This window comes from Ylistrum balloti, unplaced genomic scaffold, assembly GCF_031769215.1.
Source record: "Ylistrum balloti isolate Yb309-2 unplaced genomic scaffold, AGI_CSIRO_Ybal_v1 Utg370662, whole genome shotgun sequence".
In the NCBI taxonomy this organism is placed as follows: Eukaryota; Metazoa; Mollusca; class Bivalvia; order Pectinida; family Pectinidae; genus Ylistrum; species Ylistrum balloti.
Genome location: NW_026782401.1, coordinates 1,272,212 through 1,298,285, shown reverse-complemented (window position 1 = coordinate 1,298,285; position 26,074 = coordinate 1,272,212). Strand labels below are relative to the sequence as shown.

General features: G+C 33.0%; 1 protein-coding gene across 1 annotated transcript in view; it reads right to left on the bottom strand.

The window, feature by feature from the left end:
* Nucleotides 1–886: 886 nt before the first annotated feature.
* Nucleotides 887–26,074, bottom strand: part of LOC132557347 (homeobox protein Hox-B4-like) — a 29,713-nt gene continuing 4,525 nt past the window's right edge. Inside the window, exon 2 of the mRNA XM_060221835.1 lies at nt 887–1,170. Coding sequence (XP_060077818.1) covers nt 887–1,170 — 284 coding nt within the window. The remainder of the gene's footprint in view (nt 1,171–26,074) is intronic.

Here is a 26,074-nt window from a genome sequence, read left to right as displayed (position 1 = left end):
TTCATTTCAAAATTAAAATGTTATTTTCGTGTCATTAGTATGTTATTATAACAAAATGTGTCCTTTTAATGAGGTTACAATGAACAACTCACATCCAACATAATGAGCACTACAATATCTGGATTTTCATTTACAAAATTCCACCCATACATATCACACTATTTCAAAACGCCTACACACAGTTTCTCACATTCGTTTCTCTGCATTTATTCCATGCTATTTACTTTCTCGTTCATATTGACTTGAATACTACATACTTTATGTCAAAATACTGAATAATCTGCAGATCGAGCCACATACCCTGATTGTACTAATCATATCCTTATGATTGACAATGAACATATCTGCTTGTAGCAGTCTTTCCCTGATATTCATAATAGGAGAATATTTAAAATTCTATTATGAATCATTATTAAACTTAAAGGTGAAATCATGTATCTTAAAAGCAAACAAATAGACTTAAATATATAAAACCTAGCTACAAATAGTTCGCTTTTAATCAAGTTAAGCTGATGTTATTCATTTTTCTACAATCTTTTTGTCCGTTTGAAATAACACTAAAATAGCTGATTGGACAAGTCCAAAAGCATATGTATCCGTTAATTATCTGGATACTAATTTAGTGTGTTTGCGGTTGACACCACCATTTACACTCTCTGAACTGAACCCGGGATAGCTCTTCAGAATAGGATATCTGGTACATATCCAATGTGGATATCGCCTGTTTCTTTGAGGAGCAAGTGCTTGGGCCTTCACCAGCTTGATCTGCGTGACGACATCATCATATTATTATTGACGTAACTTATGACGCTACCTTGATCACGTCAACTGTTGTGTCAGTAAACGATATGTCACATTGTTTATAGAGTCTGAGTATACTACATATTCACAAGGTCCCTTTATGTTCCCGCTCTTGTGAAACTTTTTCCAGTGCGTTACAGAAGTTCATGTTTTTGGCTATATGAGAGAGTTTGTGATCTTTTTTCCATTTCATTCTTCGATTCTGGAACCAAATCTTTATTTGCCTTTCTGTGAGATTCAGCGCATGCGCAATTTCAATTCGTCTGCGTCTTGTGAGGTATTTGTTATAATGGAATTCTTTCTCCAATTCAAGAGTCTGGTGCCGTGTATATGATGTTCTTGATCTTTTCGATTCGCCATCTGCAGTTTCTGAAAGATATAAATTGTTTCCGAAAATGAAATATTGCATTGAAATCTCACTTTAGTCACCGACCTCTCTCTTCTAAAAAATACAATACATGAATAATATCACAATTAAAGTGAAATGTAAACAAATCGAGAACATTAGATAACGTAATCATGATGAATATTAATAGTTTTATTAGCAGATCAAACGTAGCGAGAGACAGCCGTTATGTATGTTTGAGAGGACTAAAATCTATTTAAGGATATGTTGTACTTTTCATGTTTTTTCTTGTTTCTTTATTTATAATGGCGTTGCATGTACCTTTATTCTAGCCTGAGGTTGTTTACGAATTGTGTAGTTGCCGTACAAACAAGACTGACAAGTTTGTTATCTAAATTTGTATTAAAGGGCGCTATTCAGTTGTCTGGCTTTTGTGCATTCTTTGTCTATTAAAACGATTAATAGAACATCCAGAATCCAGAAATAATGTTTTCAATATCTTAAGTCTGATGATTATTGATAAGGATAATTTTACAATTTACATCTTTGTGTTTGACAGGTAGTACGAGCATTTGCTATAAATAGCTAAATATAGTATACGCATATCTGGAATCTATTTATAAACATATGTCTAGTTTATCTCAATTGTATGACAATATTATCGTTCGAGTCATCAAATCGTCATATCATGGAAGTTTACAACAGGTATTTCTGTCCGCTCATCAAATAGTAGAATTTTACTATGTTTGATATAATAACAGATGATGGATAGCGAATCATACAATCCGATTTTCCTATTCACGCATCAAGTCTCGCGGCACCGAGATCTCGTCAAAACGACAGCTCGACTGACAAGGCGCCAACTTTTGTAACAGGTTTACGACCCTGCCATGTTGATTGTGATGTGCTCTGGCGGGCCAGACAACAATAGAAGACAATTAATAAGATCAAAGACTGTTTCCTGTGTTCCATGTTCGTTATCATAACACGTCAAGCTGTTTCGATGGAATACCTAATATAAATATATACATTTAAAAAAAACTTCCATATCTCTCGTCATCCTAGTAACACCTTAAGGAGCTTTCAATCTGGGACAGTGGCTGTCACAATGGTCTCGCATTTTGACGTTTATTGTTCTTCATACAACGTTCTGTATCGCCAAGGTGTGATGTTATGGTATCTAGATACTTTTATGACAGCATAAAAAATCTCTGAATGCTTAATCGATACAGAATATATAGAAGTGTGAAGGCGAATCGCCACGCGTTACAAGGCGATAACAGATTTCGCTGTGTTGCCTCTCGAGCTGTGCAACAGCTTTACATGTGTGATTCACATCAAGATAAATGCATTACGCCGTGTAACAATATAACAAGATGTATGCATAGTTTTACATTGTTGCATCATATGAAATATGTATTGTCTAAGAAACGCTATACATCATCAGAAAAATTATATAAAAAAACTTAAATATACAGACTCGATTACACGCATTGTAATCTCATAATCGTATTGTTATGTGATAAATTACTTTACGGTAATATAAATTGCACTTTGTTCTTTCCCCTCGTGATTGTCTTGCACTGATTGAAGATATGCCTAAAAGTTCACTTATAAAAAGATTCAAGGGAGGTAACTTAAATTTTGATAATAATCATTACTTTAATCAGTTGTATCAAAACTGTAGTCTGCACAAAATGATAAATATATAAACGATTAACAGTGCTTTTGTTTTCATTTCTTTAAGTTTGCCAATAAGTTCACCTTGCGATATTCAAGATATTCAATTTAACACCCACTCAAGTTTTAATAGTGGATGAGAACCACTCAATGAATACTAATAGTCGGCCGGAACGAATTATTGTCAAAGGCAACTTCACGATCGTTTTCCGAATTATTGAGAACATAAAAGGTGTTATTTTGATAAATGTGAACAACGTAAACACTACCTCACTATCCATCTTTTTTCCAATGAAAGTCAACCTGATGTCTGTTGTAGCAACACCTTATTAAGACAGTATGTCAAAAGATAATTTAACATACATGGCGGTGTCTGCTGTGAGGTTCTACAGCATTACACAAATAGTATTCCATCTATGTTAACCTTAAACACCTTAAACACCGCGATATTCACTATTAAATGTTTTACATTTTGTGTATAACGAACGCCTACTACCTATATCAGTAATGCATACAGAGTTCAAATCAGGGGTATTGGACATCAGATTTCACAGCATAAGTCGTCTCGGAAAGAGCCGCGTACTCTGAATAAAGTATAATTAAAAATCTGGTAAGTATATCTGATTGTTTTGCAGACGTATAGATGTATAACATTTTCAATATTGAATCGGATTTAAACCGTGAATAATTTTATACATTTGTCGGGTGGTCGGATGGCGCGGTGGCGCAACGGTAACGCACTCGCCTTTCCGCTTGCAGCCCGGAGTTCGATTCCTGCCCGACCACGTTGGTTAACCACGGGTATTCCATTTTCCTCACACAATAAGAGGCGCGCTAACATCCGGGCCACCAAGAACTATAGGTATAAGCTGCAACAACTTGTTTCGCAACTGTTATAAGATAAAACTTATATATTTTCACTTTTCAAATGACGTCAAAATTCTTATGACGTTATGACGAGAAACATTAACTTTGAGGAAGACATATTGAGACTGTGTTGGTAAATATATATATGTATTTATTTTTTTTTAAACAATTGCGGTTTATGCTTACTTAACCAAATCAATCAGCACGCAGTATCGGTGGATACATTTATTGTTAAGGGATAGTCTTATTAACTTCATAAGAAACAGCTGTTTCGAAATCATCCTGTCTCTGGTTAAAAATCAAAGTTATGGCTTTGATCTAGCTTGACACAGATAAACACATCTGCTTCTCCCAGATATAATCATATTGTCTTCTGTATAATGCAAAATAGAGACACTGACCTAACTTAACATATATTCTGATCATAATGACCGAAATCCTCAGCAGATGCTATCATAATCTCCCGTTGAGACGACGAGCTTATATATGAAATAAAGAGATTAGTTTTTTTTCTAGTCAGAGTGACATACTTGTTTGACAACTTTATAGAAATGCATTAAACAAACTTATATTTTATAATTTCACGTGGAATAACACACTGGGCGCCTCAGAAGTAGAACTGACCTGGTTAGACACGCTGGTGTTTTTGAATCATGGCTATTATTTCATATTAAGCAAATTTAAACCGTTATCTTTAGTATATACAATATTCTGTAGAAGAAATATCGAATGTACTAACGTACACTTGAAATATAATTTGTTTCCAGCACGTAATAGTTACATGACTACATGGAGGCGTAACAGCCATATAAATATCAAAATTGTACAAAAGATTCACAAGCGAATGACAACTTTTCAATACAAATTTAGAATACAAAAATATTAATACAACTGCATCATACACATTTTTCGTCCTTCTAGGACTCTTCAATAACGTTCCTATAATTTTATTAAAACTTAAGACCTTGGCAGTTATAAGTAGTTACTTATTTTCTACAACGAATATTTTTTAGTAGATGCAGTGTCGTCATCCTCTAGTCGTCTAATATCTGGTTATAGCCTACGAAATCAGGGGTGACAAAGTATTATAATGTATAATGAATGAAAACGCCTTTATAATAAAGTCATTGTAGAGTTGTCATATTTCTATGCATTTAAATAGTATCATATGATACCTTTGAACATTAATTTGATTACAAAGGATTCAAAAAGTGATTTTGGAATTTCGAAATCAAAAGAAAAATGAATTTTCAGGAGGTTTTAGCATTTTTCATCATTCAAGCATGTCAGGATATGGCCGAGATCAGGTTGACCCGACGTGAGCACATAGAGACCACATACAAATGCTAAAACCAACATCAGAAGTAGACAATAATTAATATAGTGAATATTTGAGGATAGAGCCGTCTTTCTCTATCCTGATAATTACAAGTATGGCTTGCGGAAGTCTGAGGATAATTTATCATTCAAATTATACTTCTAATTTACCCATGTCTTCATACACTATAACGACCAGATAAGTTGTAAGTAGACACACTAATATGTCGTAATTACAGGTAAGTTATGGTCGAACGTAACGCAGTCAGACAGTGTCAGGAGGCCAAGCTAGCGAGTTACCTAAAACTATTGTAGTGTATACTAGCTAAGTCAAGTTTGGTGGAAAGGTATAGGTTTGTTCTGCGTTGGAATAATTGTATCATGGGCAAGGATCAATCTGATAGGATGTATCAGTGTCCACATAGTAATAAAGAAGAATTAAATCCAGTCCATAAGTAGCAGTTTTCACAACAACAAAAATATAAACTGAGAAATGATACATCATAAAGTGTCATTCTATCATCATTTGTCGAATTGTCTTACACCAACGATACCACTTAAAGTGCCTGTTGTGACTGACTATATGAGACCAATTTTCAGTTTCAATGATTATTTGCTTTAGACGTGCCTCAGACCAGCACGAAACAAAACGATGAAACAGCCAAGGTTAAATGATAGGTTCTATATTACTTTGACTTTAGAACCTCAGGTGACATGATAGAAAGCACAGTCTCGCGTGCGACACTTGACTCAAGGGTCGTATTCGGTCGATTTTAATTGTATATATAATGAAATGTTTAGACGAACTACTCAGTGTATCGTTTCTAGTATTCACATCCTAAAAAAGAACAAGTATTCACCTTTTGGCCTTTGGGAATTTTCTTTGTGTATATCGTGAATTCGTGAAAAGTTATGTTAGTGAGAGACGCAGACAAACGTACTTGGTGATCTACAAGAAATATTTGGTTGTGTATTTACATGTCCTATACAGAGTATGTGCTGGGTATTATGTAAATACAAGACTTATTGTTTATGCATATCACGATATGTAACCATTTAGGATAAACTATATTTAAAATGTATATACACACGAAGTATGTCCACGGTAGGTACTTAAGTGCTTTGGAGAAACAACATTCTACAATACCAAGTCGTAATCTTCATTAATACCGTAACCCATTAAAGATAATACATCTTTATACAATTAAACGTTATTTACTTACATACTACTAAATCACCGATGTTTTAATTAAAGTCCGTTTATCAAACTAATTAACAATTAACTTAACAACAACCATTTGGGATTATTTATGCACTATGTTGTGTTTCGTACCTCTGTGATTGATGAGATTAACTAGGGTATCATTTTTGCGTAATTCATATCGAAATCACACTATATCTGTTACCATATTTCGTAATTCATGTCATGTAATCTTGTAATTTTGTTTGTTATAAAATGGGTTTCATAAACCCTATATCTTAACACGAAGGTTTACTTAAACAGTGTAATTGTTGAATATAAACGCTGACTTTTTCGCAGCTGTAGTTCAAACTACACAAAATAATGAGATTGGTGCTAAACTATTTACATTTGCTTTTCATAACCAAACTTGAATATAATTGTACATACTGTAAGTAAACGACCACGTTGTTTGATACCATCAACATATTAACCCATCAATCTCATACACAAACAAACGTAAACAATGTCAATTTATTGATAAATAATATATGTTTTATTGATTACCTGAATATATTGCTAAATTTTCAAAAAGAATATAAAGGAACAAAAATCAAACGATATCCAAGGTTAAATAATACGTCATCTCACACGTTGCAATCCTTTTGGTGTGTAACTTGATTCCATTAATAAAAAACACTGCCATTATAATTTATATATATAGATATTTATTGCATTTTCAATGCTATGGGTAAGTGACGTAAGATATCAATAAAGATAATCGGATGATTTTTTATGTCTCCTTTAAAAATAGTGATTAGAATGTCAATGCTTGAAGCATGGTGAAATAACAGCAATACGGTAGATCTTGCGTTACTTCCAGTAGAAACTCGAGTGGAGAAGTGTCTATACGGGCTTGAATATCAACAGTTTTGCTCGCTTTACTATTTGGCAATACTTTTTATATGTTAATTCATTATATCTAAGCCAGAAGGTCTGACAAAAACTTAATTCGAAACTATCTTTGCCAGTGTAAAATTCCTCATACGTTTAACACAATGTTTGTAAATACTCCACTATTTACAAATTTATCTATCCGATAAACTTCCTCGTGTTTATGATAAACGAATTTCTAGTAATATGGAAACTGATCGGGACCTGAATCCAATTTATTGTAGCTTCATCACTCGTTTACAAACCATGTCTTTGACATATAACACTTTATTTGACGAGTTTACAGCCATTCCACGGGGCATATACTAAAATCTTTTTTATAGTCACACGCTTAATTGACCAGAACGACAAACATATTTCAGTTTTGAAGCACGCCGCTTAAATCGTCATTTACAAATATTTATATATCATTGACAGGGCCTGGTTTTTTCTTCAGTGCTCGGACAATACCAGTGTAAGAAGAGATGTATTCGTTTAGGTCAAACATCTAGCAAGGATCTTTCACGGCTCATTTCGTTTGACACTATCTGACAGCGAGAATAAAAGTGTTGTAGGCAGTTGAGAGCTGTTTAGAGAAAACATATAAATTTCATATTAAATACACAGAATAGGCGGGTGATGTTGAGACGTGTAACGTGAGAAATTGACGCTTGTATTTCATGACAGTTGTAATAAATGACATTTATACAATGTATTAAAGAAAATATTTTGTGCGTTCCAACCATCAAATATACATATAGCTTCAAAAGTTTTACCACAATCATGAGTCGGCGATTTGATTTTAGACAACAATTATTTACATTAAACATATAGAAGAATGGTATACATTTCTAAATGTATATTTATTAAGAAAAAATGTCTGCTATCTAAGATATGTCAATGACCAATATTCCAGGTTATACAGAACCATACTCAGGCAGCATGTTGGTATTGGTAAAAAATGAGGTCTTCTGTTGTTAATCATTTACATCACATAGATATTTCGATATCTTGTAAAGCACAACGAAATGCTTGTAAACGTGATTTGCTCATGTACCTATGTCGTAACTTATTGACAACGGTCTTGACGTAAACATATATGGTATTATTGCCATCATTAACTGTAATGGAAAGCTCCTTATACTTAATAGTGCATATAAAAGGACGAGCTCTCTGAGTGCTCGGTTAATAAAACTCATTGCTATATACTTGATAATGTTGATCTATTTATTGTACACGTTTATAAATTGTGTAGCATGATTTGATATTGTTTACAGTGGTATTGAGTGCAGTCTATTGAGTTACTTATCCTATATATAACCACAACCAGGAGCTTGACACATGATAACCGGTTAGAGCTATATTTGTGACAAGTGTAACCTCACTTTCATCGCCAGACGAAAGTTCGTGTTTTACTTGTAAAGCAATCTTATCATTTACTGTGATGAGAAAAGAGTGTAGAAATTGCTATGGTACAGATTATGTAACGAATTAGAATAGTCAGTCAAAAATGTTGGACGAAAGTGTGTCTGGAAATCAGTGGATATTGTGAAATTAAACTTTGGCTTAGTTGATATATATATATATATTAGAATGTTTACATGAAACCAGACTTTTAATCTGACCTACATATAGTATGATATATCAGTGAATTGGCTGAGTGACCTTGTTATATGAATATGCATATTAGTAAGTAGTATCTAAATTTTGATGGTTATAGGTATAAATCTGAGCAACAAATCCAACATTATAATAAAAAAGGGAGAAAAAAAGGAATAATTTATTTTGGAGGAAAATTGTATTTAAGAAAATGTGATAAAGACAATGTTATTGATATATAGAAAGGTAAACAGTACTATGAAATAAAGCAGTGATACGATGAAATGTCTCATTTGTATATCACATAAATGTATCAAGCAATATTATTTTGATAACAGTCATCACTGACATCAACTTTGTTTGATATGTCATTGAACGTTTTCATTCGGACGATATCAAAGCAATGAATACACAAACAACAATGTGTGTATATTTCTCATTGCTACCCCGGGTGGCTTGACAGTAACGTAACAACTACAGATTCAAATCACTCAACAATGTCCAACATGAAAAAGTAATGTGTCAACACGTTTGAAGAATTTGATCGTAAAACGGTTTTATGGTAACGATCACTAAATTCGCAATTAGTCTGATGCAATAAACATAGCTTCATTATTATGTTTGTGAGCTTAATTCATGAAGGTGATCTTATTTCACTCTCACATTTCCTTTGTCTCAGTGCCACTGAACAATGCTGGAGGTCTTTGCTAACCCCCACCTTCAAGATGGCAATTTAGCAAAAAGGCTTGATGCATTAGATGAGTTTTTGTTGGATGCCCCCAGTAATACATTGCATAATGCTAGATTCCAAATAAAAAATTGCTTTGAACAGATAATAACTCACATCAATAATCTGGCGTTAGATTGAATCATTAAACCCTAAAATGTTGACACTAAAATTAAATATGCTAAAGAGAAAATTGTAATTAATGAGAAATACTTTTATATTGATAGTCTACAGTGAACAAGGGAAATGAAAATAATCAATGGCTGATCCTCTGGCAGATCTATCGTGAAAGATCAATCTGAAACATTTCTTGTGAAAATCCAGTATCGTTCAGCTATCGTTGTGGTAAATCACAGAAAAAAATACTCTCTGGCTTCAGGAAATATTGCGGTAGGTACAGAAGGCTGCATCCCATATGTTGTGCGCTAAATCCTCCATGTGCAGTGATCAGGTGACATTTTGGCCCGGAATACCATCAACCCTTCCATAAAGTACCTCTGATACACATTACGGTTGATAAAGTGCAGTTCAGCACTGTAGTGCAGACGACAAAAAATCGGAATAGAGCAAAAATAAAAGAAGACAGTAAAGAGACGTATACACAGCGACTGTGAAATACGGGACCCGTAGCATGGGTAAATACTCGGAGGAACTCTTGGATGATTAGCCATTCTGCCTTTAGAAAAAAATCCTGACCTAGTTGGAAGTTAACATATATGACAATATGGAAGACGGTTCTTGTTTATCATGATGTATTGCCAATGGCTAAGGTTAATGTGTCATAATTAATAAGACAGGGGCAATCTATAGATCATTTTCCTAGACAACACGACATGTGCTGTTTCGCTTTTCTATCAATTATACATAAATAACTTCTAGTTTGTTCTTTGTAATGATGTCGATTGTTGCTAACACGTCCTCATATATAACGAACACCAAGTGAAGAAGAAACCGCCATCTTGCTTGATTATTGATACTGCACGTCAGTCGTGGGGCAAACCGATCGAAGTAAATGTTTAGATAAAGCAATTAAATGATTTACGTTTCGTGAACTTTGAAGCCAATATCTCATTATACCAAAAGTAAGTGTGGGCAGCATATTTTATAAAATAGTATATACATTGTAATTCATTGCAAGTTCAATGTAACACTTCAGAAATTTAACAGAATATGGATTAGTCTGAAAACATATTATTATCTTTATACAATGTTTTGTGCAAGTTATTCATAATATTAATATATAATATATTATCGCATAAACTCATCATCACGTGCTGACAATATAGACATCCAGACGACAATTACAAAAGACATAGCACAAATGGAATTCAATCCGACATATTTGCAGATCACGTGACTTTCATTATTACTGAACTTTGTTTTAGAGGTATGACGTTCAATTTATTTATTAGATGAAACGATAGGAAGAACCATATCAAAATTATTTTCTATGTCATTTCGACTCAAAAAATGGAATCATTGAATTTAGCAGAAATAGTTCTGATGATAAGTAATCTATTAAAAACTACACACATTCCACAGAGAGAAAAAAATCTGTCGTATCTGATTTCACTTAAATATTAACTGGTAGAATTTTCCAAAAAAAAAAAAATACTATAATGTAATCAACCTCAGAGATATGAATTATGTTATGGCGCCTTATACAACGTTCGCATTGTTTAATGTTTCGATGTGGTAGGTTTATGTTGGGTTTTTATTGGTTTGGAGATTTATGTCCTGCTATGAATATATAGGTAAGCAGTTCTATAAATCAGGACCTTTCATTTCTGAACACATATCACCCACATAGGGCATAGGGAAATGTCATTCTCTCACACACACAGATCATCACAATGAGCTTATGAGGAATACATAATTTGGTAAGAAAGAAAACCTTGAATATATAAGCTGTAATATCTATAAGTAGAGTATATATTGTATAAAACGATAAGAAATATAGCAATATGCATACAAGATGTAGACGTTAGTGATCAATGAAGACAGATATCAATGAAATTTCACTCATTTCGCTTAACTTGTTTCATTACATGTTATTGTCGAGGGAATTCATTGCAATCTCCTTGATGTATAAAATCATTATCTTAGACACGGTTAATTTGCTTTGGAAGCTTTTTCAATATTGAACAAAAGATGCACAAGATACTGACTCTCTTTGATAAAATTTGAATTAAATACGGTAGAGCCAAATAATAAATTAAACCATGTACCTATTATGTCATCCTATTTGTCTGATTACGTCGTATAAGAATTCATATTGAATAATTACTGCTTTTTCGCATACAATTCCAGAGTAAAATGAGTCAATTAGAACAGACACTGGGCCACCATGATGCAAATACGGAATTACTCAGTTACTGTGACCTCATTCTTCATATGAAAATCGTTTCATCTCATAAAGTGACATAATACTGTTGTGACGATTATTGGCATTTTAAATTTCATTTACACTATATAACCCGCTCATATCACGTGAATAGGAATTTTAATTACATCAAATATGTTATAATATTCCTTGCATCTATGCATCTATTTCATAACGCTGGATTTTATAATACACTGAATGCTATGAGGTAGGTATATTATGCATTCCTTTGCTTTACCTAATTCACCTAAATGTTTGCTAACAAGTAGACAATATACATTTTGAAACGTCTACATTATTCCGTATCCTGATTAACCAAACCTACGTTTACTTTCTTAAAAGGTTGAATGATATGAAATCGAGTGTATATGTACATATCTAATTAGTTACATTTCGCCAGAAAGCGTTATCTTAACTAAATGTAATTGATACGATGATCTGAAGTAAATTCTATGGAACTACAACAAAACCTGAAAAGAGAGAAACATGGACGCTGTAACCTAGTGTCCGGAAAAGAAAAGGTATTCTGGTTCCTTGGCTATACGTAACAAGGAAATCTAGATTAAATCCAAGTAATGTTAACTCTTCAAAGTGAGAACTGAAATAATTTTACTGTAAAATTTCATTTTTTTTATTGTTTCATATTAAATGTTATTATCTATTCCTCGATGGAAAAGTGAAACAAATTATTTACCAGTATAATCTAACGTAGATGTTGATATTGTTAGGTTAATGTCAGTAATACTTAAATCACCAAGTTGTATAAAATAATATGAAGAAGACGTGGAGATAGTGTTTTAGTTGCTGGCAGGACACGACGATAACAAGACGATGATAAAATATCATTTCACGCCACTCTCGACAGGTTATAAAAGACAGAGATATAAGCATTATGGAAGATTGTCATTTTGGAAGCGCGCTATCATCAATTTCAACAAAATTTTAGTCAAAAGTCAACATATTTCGACACATTACAAGCGCACAGAAGCACTTTATTTTCTCTCAGTAAAACTTTATACATGCCAGATGTGTTAACTATTTCATTCCTTGACCGCGAAATGACGGCATGACAGTACAATTAATGAGCACGTCAAGCTACGTACAGGTGCGAGTTACTAGTCTCCTTAGACAGATTCAGAAGGGCCAAGCTTGGCAGCGATAAATGGGATTCTATGAGGGAGAGGAAGCACGGCCAGGATGTATTTTCTGCCAAGTGTCGCCCCCTGGCCAACCTTTTATAACATTCCATTAGGGAAAAAATGAAATGTTGACATCACACCTATTTATGTAGGCGATGCGCAGGTAGATTCATTAACGTAATGTAAAAAAGATAAAATAAAATGTATTCCCGGTGTCCAGCTACCTACATGCTGCTGGGGTCTTACTTATCGAAAGATTGGAAATGCAGAGACTTTAAAAGTAAAGAAAATGGGAAATCCAGATGATATACATAAAATGATATACAAGAAAACAAAGAAATAATCAATTCAGTTTTAGACACGACGTCCCTTGATTGTTTCATGGCATCAACATGTACCATAGAAATATAATGAATTTCATAGATATTTCCTCGAGTGGATATGCAATACAACGTTTTGACTGCCTTATGATAATTTATATACAAAGGATTTTTAGATAGAGATGTATGTATGAACAAATAATTGATTGCTAATATGCAATGGAAACTGATAAACAAGCCTACCCCAATAAATACCTCTTCTAAAAAAACCCAGTAATTCCTTATACTTATATAAATCCCCCACCCCCAACACCACCCCTACCCTCACACTCACTTAAAATTTAAGTACACTTTCAGTTTCAAGAAAATCCTATGTTGACGTATTGATCGTGTGGCGTTTCGTGCACTTTGAAGAAAAGTTAAAGTACTTCCAAATCTTCATGTACCTTGATCCGAATCCGGATTTATGATATTAAACACAAATGATATTGTTTAATGTTTCCGTCAGATATTATCCTTTACTTTGATGATTTTAACATTCATGCTTGACATTTAATAGATATTAATGAGAATTTAAACAGAAGTCAAGAAATCACTTCGAATGTCGTGACTTTTTCACGCCACCGTTTTTGGCGTTTAGTACAGAACATTCCGGGTGTAATCTAATGTTACATTCGACTGACAGTAGTGTACTTATAAAATGTACATGCTCTTTGATGTAGAACTATTGGGTGTGATTGTTATTTCCTTTACTCGGTGTGATAAGGCTGTAGTAACACGCTCCGATTAACTCCGCTGTCGAAAATCAAAATATTATCTCCCTTTGCGTATTGTTTGAGAAGACAAGTGGGCAAAATAAGTCGCATGTGCTTACCTTCCTGTCAAATAGTGATTTATGTATTTTATATTTGAAACTCTTTAACACCAGCGATTCAGAATTGAGATACGTGTGCACTACTAGGAAATACACTCGAAAACAATTTAGCGAATTCACAAGCTAGGAAATCTGTCATTGGCAGATAAAGTATGTTGTCATTCAGTTATTGTAGATTGAACAAATAACATCACATACACATTCAATGCTGTTTGATAAGCCGAAGATAACCTCTTTAGTTACACAACCATTCGGGATTGTTAGTGACGTTGATGATATTTAAGATCACAAAAGAACACATTGTATGAAGGATATCATATTAATGATAATTTATGGTAAAAATACCACAAATAATAACAAAGGAAGTAAAATAAGTAATTGAATAAATGGCAAGGGTGTTGACATTGACATAAATTGACTAGTGAACATTTCACCTGGTAGTTGATGTGTTGTTACTTTTTGATACTGACAATAATTTGATCCTAATATAGAAAAAATTATGATAACTAGACTGGATGTATTCAAAGTGTTACGATGTAGGTAACCGGATAGATTTTTTCAATCACGGATGACGAGAGTTTCAGATAACGTAAAGGGTAATTGATTACACCGTGATGCCGACAGTTGTCAGGTTAATATTTTGTTTGTTTAACTATATATTCTCCTATATTAGCCTGTTCCCGTGTTTGTGAGAGTTTAAATTACCATTTCAAATGCATTATATAAACTAGTTTCGAATAACCCAACAATGTTAGTGTGCAGAGGTGTTTATCGATTACTTGAAACTGTAAATGATTTGTCCCATTTTAAAGTATTCATCAATAGTTTATATTTCACATCTTGGTTACGGTTTTCTCTCCATTTCGAACGTTATACACGACGCACACCTAATAACCCTTTAGTGGTCTAATATCTTAGTATTGCTGGTGTCAGAGAAGTGATTTAATGTAAAAGAAATCGTCTCGCCGTATCGGGTGTGATCCGAAGACCACCAAACGCTAAGTAAAAAGAAAGTAGAGTCATAATTTACACGGATTTTATATTCATTTTGTCAGTTTACTGGATACAATTACTAAGTTGCCCATTGCCTCCCACCGGTACCAGGAAGCCATAGTAACATAGAAGTCTAATACAATGCAGCTCTTCTTTATGGACCCATCTACATATATACGGTATTGTCAACATTCCACTGCCATCAAGCAGAGAAAAAACAGTTCTCCTTATCGAGATTACTGCGACAATCCTGAAGTATTCCAGTTACATACATGATTAAAAGCATAAATGGTAGAACGCATGTTTGTAGAAAGCAAACTAAAATGATCGTTTACTTGAAATTTCTTTTTTCAAATAATCTTTTAGGGAAACATCCTCCACATTCTTCATTTGTCATGATTTTCTGCAAAAATCTTTCGTTTTTGATATCTTGCCTTAGTTTCATTGAATGCGAGCTTGAATGAAGATTCTATTGGCATGTCATGTGTTTGTTTTTTTAATTGTTTCATGTTCCGTGCGTTAAATAAGAATTTAAGCGATAACTTTCAATGCCTATTTGGGTGGTTTGATGTTTTAAAAATAGCTGTCTTACTACTGCGTTTGATAACTTCTGAACATTTCTGTTGTTGGTTGTACGATATTTCGTATTTTCATGTAATTGAATTATATCTAAATAGAAGATGATATTACATGTATTTTAGTTCGGAATTATAATACACAAACATGAATTAATGAACAAGATCTTATTGGTGCTAGAAACTGTCCTATTGTATTTAACATGTTTACATTGAGATTTCATACCTTTCAAAACAAAGAAATCTGGCAAATCAACTCTGTGCTAAAACGATGATGGTAAACAGACTCACAAGTGATAGTAGCACTTTTCAATACAAATCTAGGATTCAACTCAGTAGAACCCTAGTCAAAAATTAAACTGTATCAAACCGCAGTTTTCCCCTTATAGTATTCGTCAGTGATGCTAGGGGCCTAAAGAGTTAAAACTAAATTCGAAATAATGTCAAGTTTAAATGAAAAGGTACACTATCCCCATAATTGAGGAAAACTAGTAATTTTCAAATATTAAATAATTAAAAAAAAGAAAAGATCCATAACGTACAGGATAGAATATTTAAGTAACTGACCGATTGTGGCTGAAGTATCAATATTGTTGGGGATCGACAATAATAAAATCTTCAATCTGCATGTCAATTTTGACATTAAACGTGCTTTATAATTAGTGTATGAAAATGACTTTTCTTATTTATATTATACTACGCTCTGTTACTGTGCACATATAAATGAAATACATTTAGGCATTGAAATCAGGTTGCTGAACAAGCAGTTAGTACTCTCATTCAATATTGTTTATTTAAAGGTTGTACTGATCGACCCACACTGCAGTGTTTTTATTGCTGATTCGCCAGGTGACGCCATTAAAAAATGATAATTATAATTCTACTCACGAAATATATCCGCAATGTATTTTTGAAACCGATACCACACTCCTTTAATATTTGGTCAATTCAATGTCGTTTGTGAAATTTGAGTAGTTAGGCAAATTTCGATAATCAAACATAAAAAAATCTTATTTACATTATTAAATATTTATATGTTCAATTATATGTAAATCGTGATAACCTCCAATTATTGTGAGAATTTTTATCTATAAGCTTGTAAAACACTACAATGACCAACCCTCTTACACTCCTACTTAATTATCAGATCAATAATTACCTCATCAAATTTTAATTCAGTTAACAGAATTACATATTGAATACATAAAAGGTACCGATATAGATAAGCGTATTCTAAACAGTGTTTGAGAAAGCAAATGCCAGTTTTGATACAATGTCATTCATTGGCTAGTTAAATGTTTAAATGGAATACCGATTCTTTATTGTGCTACAAACATAACCAAATTTTATTGGTTCAGTGACACTAATTATAATGATGTATAAAAAAAGAACAGTTCTTGATTTAATGTAGGTGTTCCTAACAATACTGATATGTGTGAAACAGTCATGGAATTTCCTTCAAAACAATATTTTCATTTTTGATACTTTATATAAACAATCAGTAAAACACAACATAGATATATTCAAGGTAAAGACAAATAGTTCCGTTTGGTATATTTTGACATGTTCTTCCAATTACATTTAAAATATGATTAACGGCTTCTAGAAATCAAGATATCGAGACTTTAGATGCATCCCAGCATCGTTTTGAAATATTACATATATGGAGAATTAAATTCTATAATTTTCTATAATACAACATTGTCGACAAATATTGAACTGGGTTGGAATGAAGTCCATAGTCGTGACATTCTGAATCAGTCTTCCCTGCGCAACACACCTCTGTTTTATCACAGATTCACGTCAGGAGATTATTCTTTATTGGAGATTTTAATGAACATATTAGCCGTTAAAACATTGTTGACTACCAATATTGAACCAAATTGCTATTGCAGACGAAACAATCTAGGTGCATGTTTCTTTCAGACCTTAACTGAAAAGGACTAATATATAGTTCATTGTTCTCAGATTATCAAAGCAAGACTTCATGTTTAAATGCAGTTGACGGAATGGTGTTTCGTGATTGAGACTTGGACGAAAAACCCCTGGCATGTGAAGGAAGAAATGCCAGGAAAGTTTGTAGTGTCCTCCATCTAACCGATCCCGCTGGTAATGGATTTTGTGCAAAAAGTCATTCGTTCTTGGAACGGCGTATTCATCGAGGAATTCCAATTGCCGACTCTTACAACAAAATGTTGCAATGGATTACCGAGGTGGCTTCCATACATGCACGCATCACAACCGTTTCCTGTCGTCTGCTAGTTCACATAATTCCCCTCGCTTTCTTGGGTAGTCTTCCAAGTGATTCAGCTTAGATCCACAAGAGGAAATAGTAATCTCAGAACAGGAAATGAATCGTGTACGGGCCAATGCAGAATGCAACTCATTTCCACGATCCAGTGAAACATTTGGGATTATATGAAATTACATAAGCTAACCGCAACAAAATAAAACAAATCCTATAAACCAATATTGTTTTCATGGAGATAATGATTTTGATACTGGCACAGTTTTTAACTTCTTCGAAATAGCATTATAGGATAACACAGCGGATTATTTCTTGTTATCAATTTCAAGTTTGAACACAAATCTTCTTAAATCCATAATAATTTACATTTTAATCGAATTTCTTGGATAGTATCAATGTACCAAAGTGTCTTACTATTTTGCAGATTATTATGCGACCAGTCCTGAAATGATGGCATCTCTACCCACAATATCAAATGGTGTATTTTCTGGACACATGGCTAGAGACTTCTTGTCTTATCTTGTATTCTGGCTTTTACACATAATTCATAACCATACTTAACGTACAGTGTGACATTTGAACAAAAGTGTCATCGTAAATATATCCCTTTATTTTCAGGACAGCAAATGATGAGAATAAAATATGCATTCCTTGTTGATTTAAACTGCTTATCTCACAAAACCTACGGAATGGTAATCTGGCTAACAGAATATTATGTATAGCTGCGTAAGCGGTACCTAACTTAGAGAAAGATGCTTGTATTAGCTGGCTTGTATTTTATTCAACAATGCATTCAAACACTGCGTTCTCAATAAGCCAATGAATGACTACTGCAGATCAATTTAATAATGTTGAAACATATCTAAAAGTGAAGGAAAATGGTAGAAACATTAACACAAGGGGTTGTTAATGTTATTTATATTCAATAGCCATCTGTACATCGACAGTCGTTACGGTTTTGGCTGGCGGTGCTATGTTAAGCTTACAAGACTTGGGGCATGATTCACACACCGTTACGATTTATGGGCTGAAAGGCGCCAGACTTTGGCCACATAAACCTGTATGTAGTGACCGTCAGTGTTACCAGTTGTCATCCTACCGGCGAAACGAAAGCCATCCCAAACAGGCATCTTCCCGGGACATTTTTCATTTCAAAGATTCGGATAAAATTTCACAGCGAGTAAAACTGTTTATTGTACGATTTTAGCATGCAGCGAGGAAAACATGATAAATGTGTATGGTTTCTAGTCAACTGTATCGAGTGTGGAAATAGAAAACAGCCATGTGAAAATAGTCTTTTATGATGACTTTACAATGTTTACTTTTATCCATAATAGACATATATAAACATTTTGTTCAGAGCGAACGCGTGTACTAAAACAAACGCAGGCACGTGTTAAATGATTTACGTTTATCTCCTTCAGCTATTGGAAATTAGGCAGTTTCAGTCGATATTGAATAATGTTTTACTGCCGTCGAATAAGAAAAAAAAATGTTTAATGGGAAAGAAAAACAAACAAAAAATTACCTAATATTTCCTACAACACTAACTTGATTGAGTATACGTTGTCTTTAATCTAGTTTCCTATGTGATATTCTCACATTTCAATTTATATAAACTTAACGTGTTTTATTTTGCAGACTTTACACAGTAGAGCTGAAAATAAATAATAATAATAAAAATAACGTCAGAGAGAGAAAAAAACCCGCTATTTAAATCTCATTAAAGTGTTTTTATGTTTGAGTAAATTTTCCTTAAAATTCATTATCTAGTAAAGACTATACACTTGAGTTTAACGATATGCAATAATGCTTTTATGTTTGTATATCGTTAACGCACTTGTCATTTACGCAGATCGGATTACAAAGTCAGATGTACACAGCTTCGGGTCGTAAATATACTGCAATATGATGGTACGTACGTATATTTTGTACGTCAACTCCCTAAGAACTTATATTTACTCAAATTTATCATATTCCACCAGAACGTCTTTATCTGAGAAGTTTTTTTTCAGTGGCTGAGATGTTAAAAAGCGATAAGTAAATAGTTGAAGAAATGATGTGGATACAAAATACCGCTCACGATATACTCAGCAACCCTCCAAATAACTTGTCTGCCCATTGTAGGCATCCCTGAAAACATCATCTAGCACTCCACCATCTTCATTCACCTAATGTTAGATACTTAGATAATCTCTTTCAATGAACCAAATAAGAACTAGTTCATGAAAAAAGTTGGTAAGAATCATGTCATAAACTCTTTGATTTAAAAAAAAGGTATTACTGGTAAAAATAAAATCAGTGTGGTAGTCGTCATTGTAGTTCAACAGTGATACTTAAATTACTATTTTTAAGGTAAAACAAAGTGTTGGATACAATATGATTGAACCATACATGAGTTTACAGTATGCCTTCTGGTTTCGTATATGTAAAACAATTGTGTTTAGTACTGGCCTAGGGCTGATAGTCATCACTGACAATTTATTTTATGACCCCTTACGCTGTATCCTCAGTCAAATGTTCAATTACAGAGACATAAAAGTGAGTTATGACCTTCGGCAAAGAGATACGGCTAAAAAAATGATAATACTGACTACTTCTTCGTAAAACTACAATAATTTATAGGGCACATATTTCAACATCATTCTAATTGAGAATACCTTACATCTTTTACGTTAAGATAGAGGGTGTTATATGTTCACAATGCATAGCTCTAATATAGGTATCATTCTTCAAGTAGTCGTGTTAATTATGACAATAAAGCATTTTCTCACATTTTCCTAAAAGTTTATCCTGATAGCGACAGCAGACATCAACGGATCGGCTCTTCAGGAGGTTGATGCAATCATGTTTTATGAAGTGGGTGTTTTATGTTGACGTTTGCCGTTAGGATAGATTTAGGTCCTCATAAACACTATCATAATGAGATATGTTATATTTTACAGCCGAAAATACTACGTGTATCGATTAAGTTTCGGTATGAATGATAGAAATAAATATATTTACATTTTATTAAGAAATAATATGTCGATGTTTGATTGTTACAAGATAATAATGTTGATAACAGTTATTACGTTTAGATTTAGAAAAATGTATTTATATATGAATTTATTTTGAAGTAATAAAGTTTCTCGAAACGATCATATTTGCTACTAGGAACGAAGCATGGATATCACGGAGCTGTTCATTCGAACTGTAAACATCCCGCCGAAATCTATGAACAAGCCAACTGAAGTATTGTTAAAAGCGTGAATCCACGCCTTGAGATGCTCCAAAGGGCGATAATCGGAATGATTAAGAAGCTTTATAAATCAATTTAAATCAATACTCCAAATTACATCACTCAAGTATCTGCAATTAATGCTATTCACAATTCATGTAATGAGATGTATGATAATGTATAATTGACTGTTTTATATATAATAGCCGTGTATATGGATGACAATAATGGATGACGATTTCATTTATTTCTAGTTACCGATCGCTTTGTTCATTACAGAATTGTTGAGTACACCTTTGGACATGGTTTGATTGTTGCACAATGCATACTAGTTACATAATTGTCAGCAATAGTCTTATCAGATATTTCGAATTGTAAACCACATACCTTGTTCACTTCTTTACTGAGATCACTAAAAGAAATCATGTCATGCGTGTTAATTGGAGCTTTTGAGCGAACGGAAGAAGTTACAGGATTATTTTTATTTTTTGTAAACTTAAATTGTTCATAAGGAATCTAAATATAACTTCATGCTCTTAAACATTTACACATACACACACCTTATAATAGCTATACTATCTTTGGTAAAAAAAATTATTTCATTAAGAATATACATTTCTCAAACGAAATTTATATACACCATACTTTTCCAAACATAAAATTAAGTCCGCCGAACGTCGGAAACGGTAATAATTTTGAAAACAACCAGTACACAAATAATGGCACGTAACCTAATATCTTGTAGTGTTTAAGTAAACGGGTTCAATAGATTCACATCAATATGCTATCTTCTACATTTGTCGCCTCCTACGCATCAAAAGTTAGACCCTTAGCATCACAGACGAGTTACAGAAGGACCAAACAACTGTGATGCAGTTTACTTCATTATTTGACTCTGATTCTATACTTGCATTGAAAGATGATATTCACTTATGTGTCTTCAGCACAATCTTCGAAAGGTAACATTGAAACATTTTACAGTGATTGAATATATTTCCGGACAAGGCCATTCACTTATTATCAGAGAGTTCGATTTACTATGTTTATGTACGTACAGCAATTGCGATAGAAATAACCATAGCTATGTTAGATTACATCACAAACGGCACCGCTTTCGTCACCCGTGGACGTAGAGTAACCACAATAGAAAAGGAATATGATATACACGTTTATAGTTAGGTAATGATTTTTTATTCCAGCAAGTCTATGTTAAAACATGGTAAGAAAACCGACTAGGTTTTGATGAAAACGATACCCACTTCCTTGCGCGTATTAAGAGCTATTATATAGCTTATTCACAGAACATAAACCTCTCAACAAGCCAAACCTACCCTGCCCATTACAAAAACCACGTTTCCACATGGCTGAATAGATTTCGTGTCAATTTCAAAAACATTTCACGCAGCAGATGATTTTAAAGGGATATTCAGTTATTTGGTTTCTATGCCCTTCCGTTTTGATACACGATTGAGATTGGGTACGACTCAAGATAAATGTTAATGTACAATAGAACGCCTAGCCGCTTTCACAGATAACATACAAACTTGGTCTTAGACTTTTTTAAACATGAAAACTCTACTAGACAGGAAAATGTATCATTAACTATGGAGAATTGAACATTCACTTTAATGTGTAGTTGTGACATTTTGGTCGTTTTCCATTTTAGTTGTATGTGTATTTACCGCAAAGTTGTACACGGTAAAGATATTTGATAAACTAATCTGATGTATTAGAGTGGACTGGAAAGAAAGATCGATCATAATTATGCAATTCCTTTGAAGATTCAATTCAGGTAAAGATTTACTCGGCCCTAAAATATACATCGATATTACGAACTTTGATCTTCACTATGAAGTAGCCTCAGGGGCAATGATTAAGAGTGTCAGATTTCACCTGAATGCTGAAAAGAGTACAATAAAACTCGAAATCCTGAATACTTTTCCTGATATCGCAGAAAACGTATATTGATACATGTGACTATCAAGGATAATCTGAATCTGCCACTCCATTCCTGATAACTATCAAATCTGTGGTAGATTATTGACTGCTGATGTGTTTACACCACATTGAATGTTGAATTTGTGAGTATTTATGTTTGTTTACATGTCAAGTGTGTAAACATAACGTTCAAAGAGATTATAATGCGAAAAAGCATTTGTTTTCTTTAAACAAATGTCAAATTAATGTTATTATTTTTAATAAAGGTATATACTAACAATACAGAATGAATTTGTATGTATTTTTCAAGAATGTTTTTTCGCTAATGTATCCTAATGGGAAAAGTAATACATTCCGGTAGGCTTGTATTGGTGAATACTGTTGCTAAACACTGTTACCTTTATTTATTACGTGTTATGTAACATTAACTTTGATTTTGTTCTGACTCATTCCTGTGGCATATATTTTCATTTCATAATTATATTTAGCTTTTTTTCCCATTTCCAAGGTCTCAAGACTAGCAATACTTTTCTCCGTCAAAGGAAAACATTTCATTGTTGTGTTATAGATCGTGCAAAAGACATACAAATATACATATTTTTAATATAAATGTGGAGTTAGGGTCAGAATGATTCAGAATGTATCATACAACCATTTCGTCCTTCTAGGCATTCGTTAGTGAAATGATTAGAAAACGTTATCGGTGGTAGCAGAGATCTTTATAATTAAAACAGAGCCGTTGTTTATTTTGCACTTTCAATAACAATTATACCTCATATTTATACATATATAATATATCAAAACATGGACACACAACATTATCCGAACTCTCTATTAAATATTCACAACTTTCCATTCTATTTCTTCTGTAATTTCATTGTTGTGAAAACCTTGTTTAGAAAGAATGATATATTCTTCAAAACGCCACAAGGCCATTCGTAACACCATTTGATTTCATTGGCTCATGTGTTTTGTAAATCAATCAATTATTCTTTGTTTTATCGAGTTCTTCTCGATTGTTCAGATTGGCAGGTCACCTTCGTGTAATAAAATACCACGTGTCATGTATTAGCTTAGATCAGTTTACACTCTTCATTTATTTGCGATCCTGGACGATATTTATGATCACGTTTTAGTTCTAAAGGTTCATTCCAATCGATATTTACTCCAATACGAACAGCTCATCATGGTCTTGCTCCCGGTTTCTAGTTATGGGAATAGCACATTTTGTATCTCACTATCTTGATTATTTAAGAGACTATGACTATAACGTTTATTTTTCAGGATTTTTGAAGGTTTTCTAGTAAATGAAAAAGTAATACATAAAAACAGATGAAATTGTTTCAACAGGCTCAGAGGAAAAGCTATGATCCCAAAATGTTCAGCTAATTTAGACCAAATACAATAAAACGTAATGAATGCATACTCTAGGGGACATCATTCTAATTACCTCCTAGCATGACTCTATCGTCAGTGACCCACAGATATCCACACACTGATGACGGAAACAGCACACATTAGCACGTACTGATACTGGGTAGGGAGTACCGTGCACGAATAGGGAGACTAAGCACACAATCAGAGATACACTCAGATCGCACAAAAGAACAAGAGATATCGACATATTTTCTTCAAAAGTAAATTCTAAGACGAAATATTGTCTTGTTCCTTTTTATACAGCCCTGTTCCATCATAGTTCTTGACAGTTTACGTGTTTTGATTATTAATATATAAACATATTCAATTCAGAGATCTTTGTGTTTTATACATCTTCTGTTCAAAAGATCGGTTAAGAAAAAATAGCATGTAAACATAAATACAGACAATTCTTATTGACAATGCTTCTAATCAAGCGGTAGGTAGACAAGTTATTTAAGATAGATTTGTTATCAAGCCTTTCTAAAATTAAACCACATCAATAAAGATACAAAGTACAGCCTTCAGATAAACTAATGGTATTTTCGAATATTCTTTTCTTTGCATTTTGACAATGACAGCCAAATATTTTGTATTCATGAAAAAAAGCTCAGGCGCTTGAAATTCCCGAAATAATCAGTTCAATGTTTAGTGAGATCTCAAGTCATAGTTTATGCATGTGTATCGAGATTAAAGGCATACCAAAATTCGAAAAAGTGCTGTTTCATAAATGTTCACATCAAAATAGCATTATCATAATTCATATAATCCAAATGTAATTGAATAATCAATGTCCTGAATGTATCTTTTGTTTTCAAGAATACATGATGAATGATAAACGGCAACATGAAATATTAGTTATTAGTTTGTCAAATATTATTGTTGTTAATTTATTATAGATATTTTAAATTCTTGATAAATATACCAATGACATTGTTCTCATGTCATCACTTTTCATTATTGCAAAATGTTTAAGCATGAATATATATCGCTTTTAAGTCTTAAAACAGGAAATAGATGTGATGATCGCAATCGCTTTATTCATTGCTTATCGAATAAGTGAACTGATTTTCATGATTATTGCCTTTTATTTTATCACTATACATTGTATGACATTCAACTGTTTTCAGTTTTTTCTTAATATCACACACTTTTCACATGGAGAACAGTATGATTTCATGGTTTGGTGTCGTAATTTTTTTTCATAGCAATAACAAAATAAATCATGCTCACTACATGAAAAAATGTTTTTGTCAACGATATTTTCGATAGTTAATAATAAACGGAAAATAAACATTAAAAATTATAGAAATACATTATATATGGATAAATACTGGAATACACTCGTCTCAAGTCATTGTAAAGTATTTGATATTCATATTCATGTTTTATTGGATATACTAACGCGAAATTATGGTATATGGACCTATTAATATGCTTTATATTTCTCTTTTAGTTCAAATCAGAACTTACAGAAAAAAAGTGTAATAAACTATTATAAAATGCCGACTAGAACAT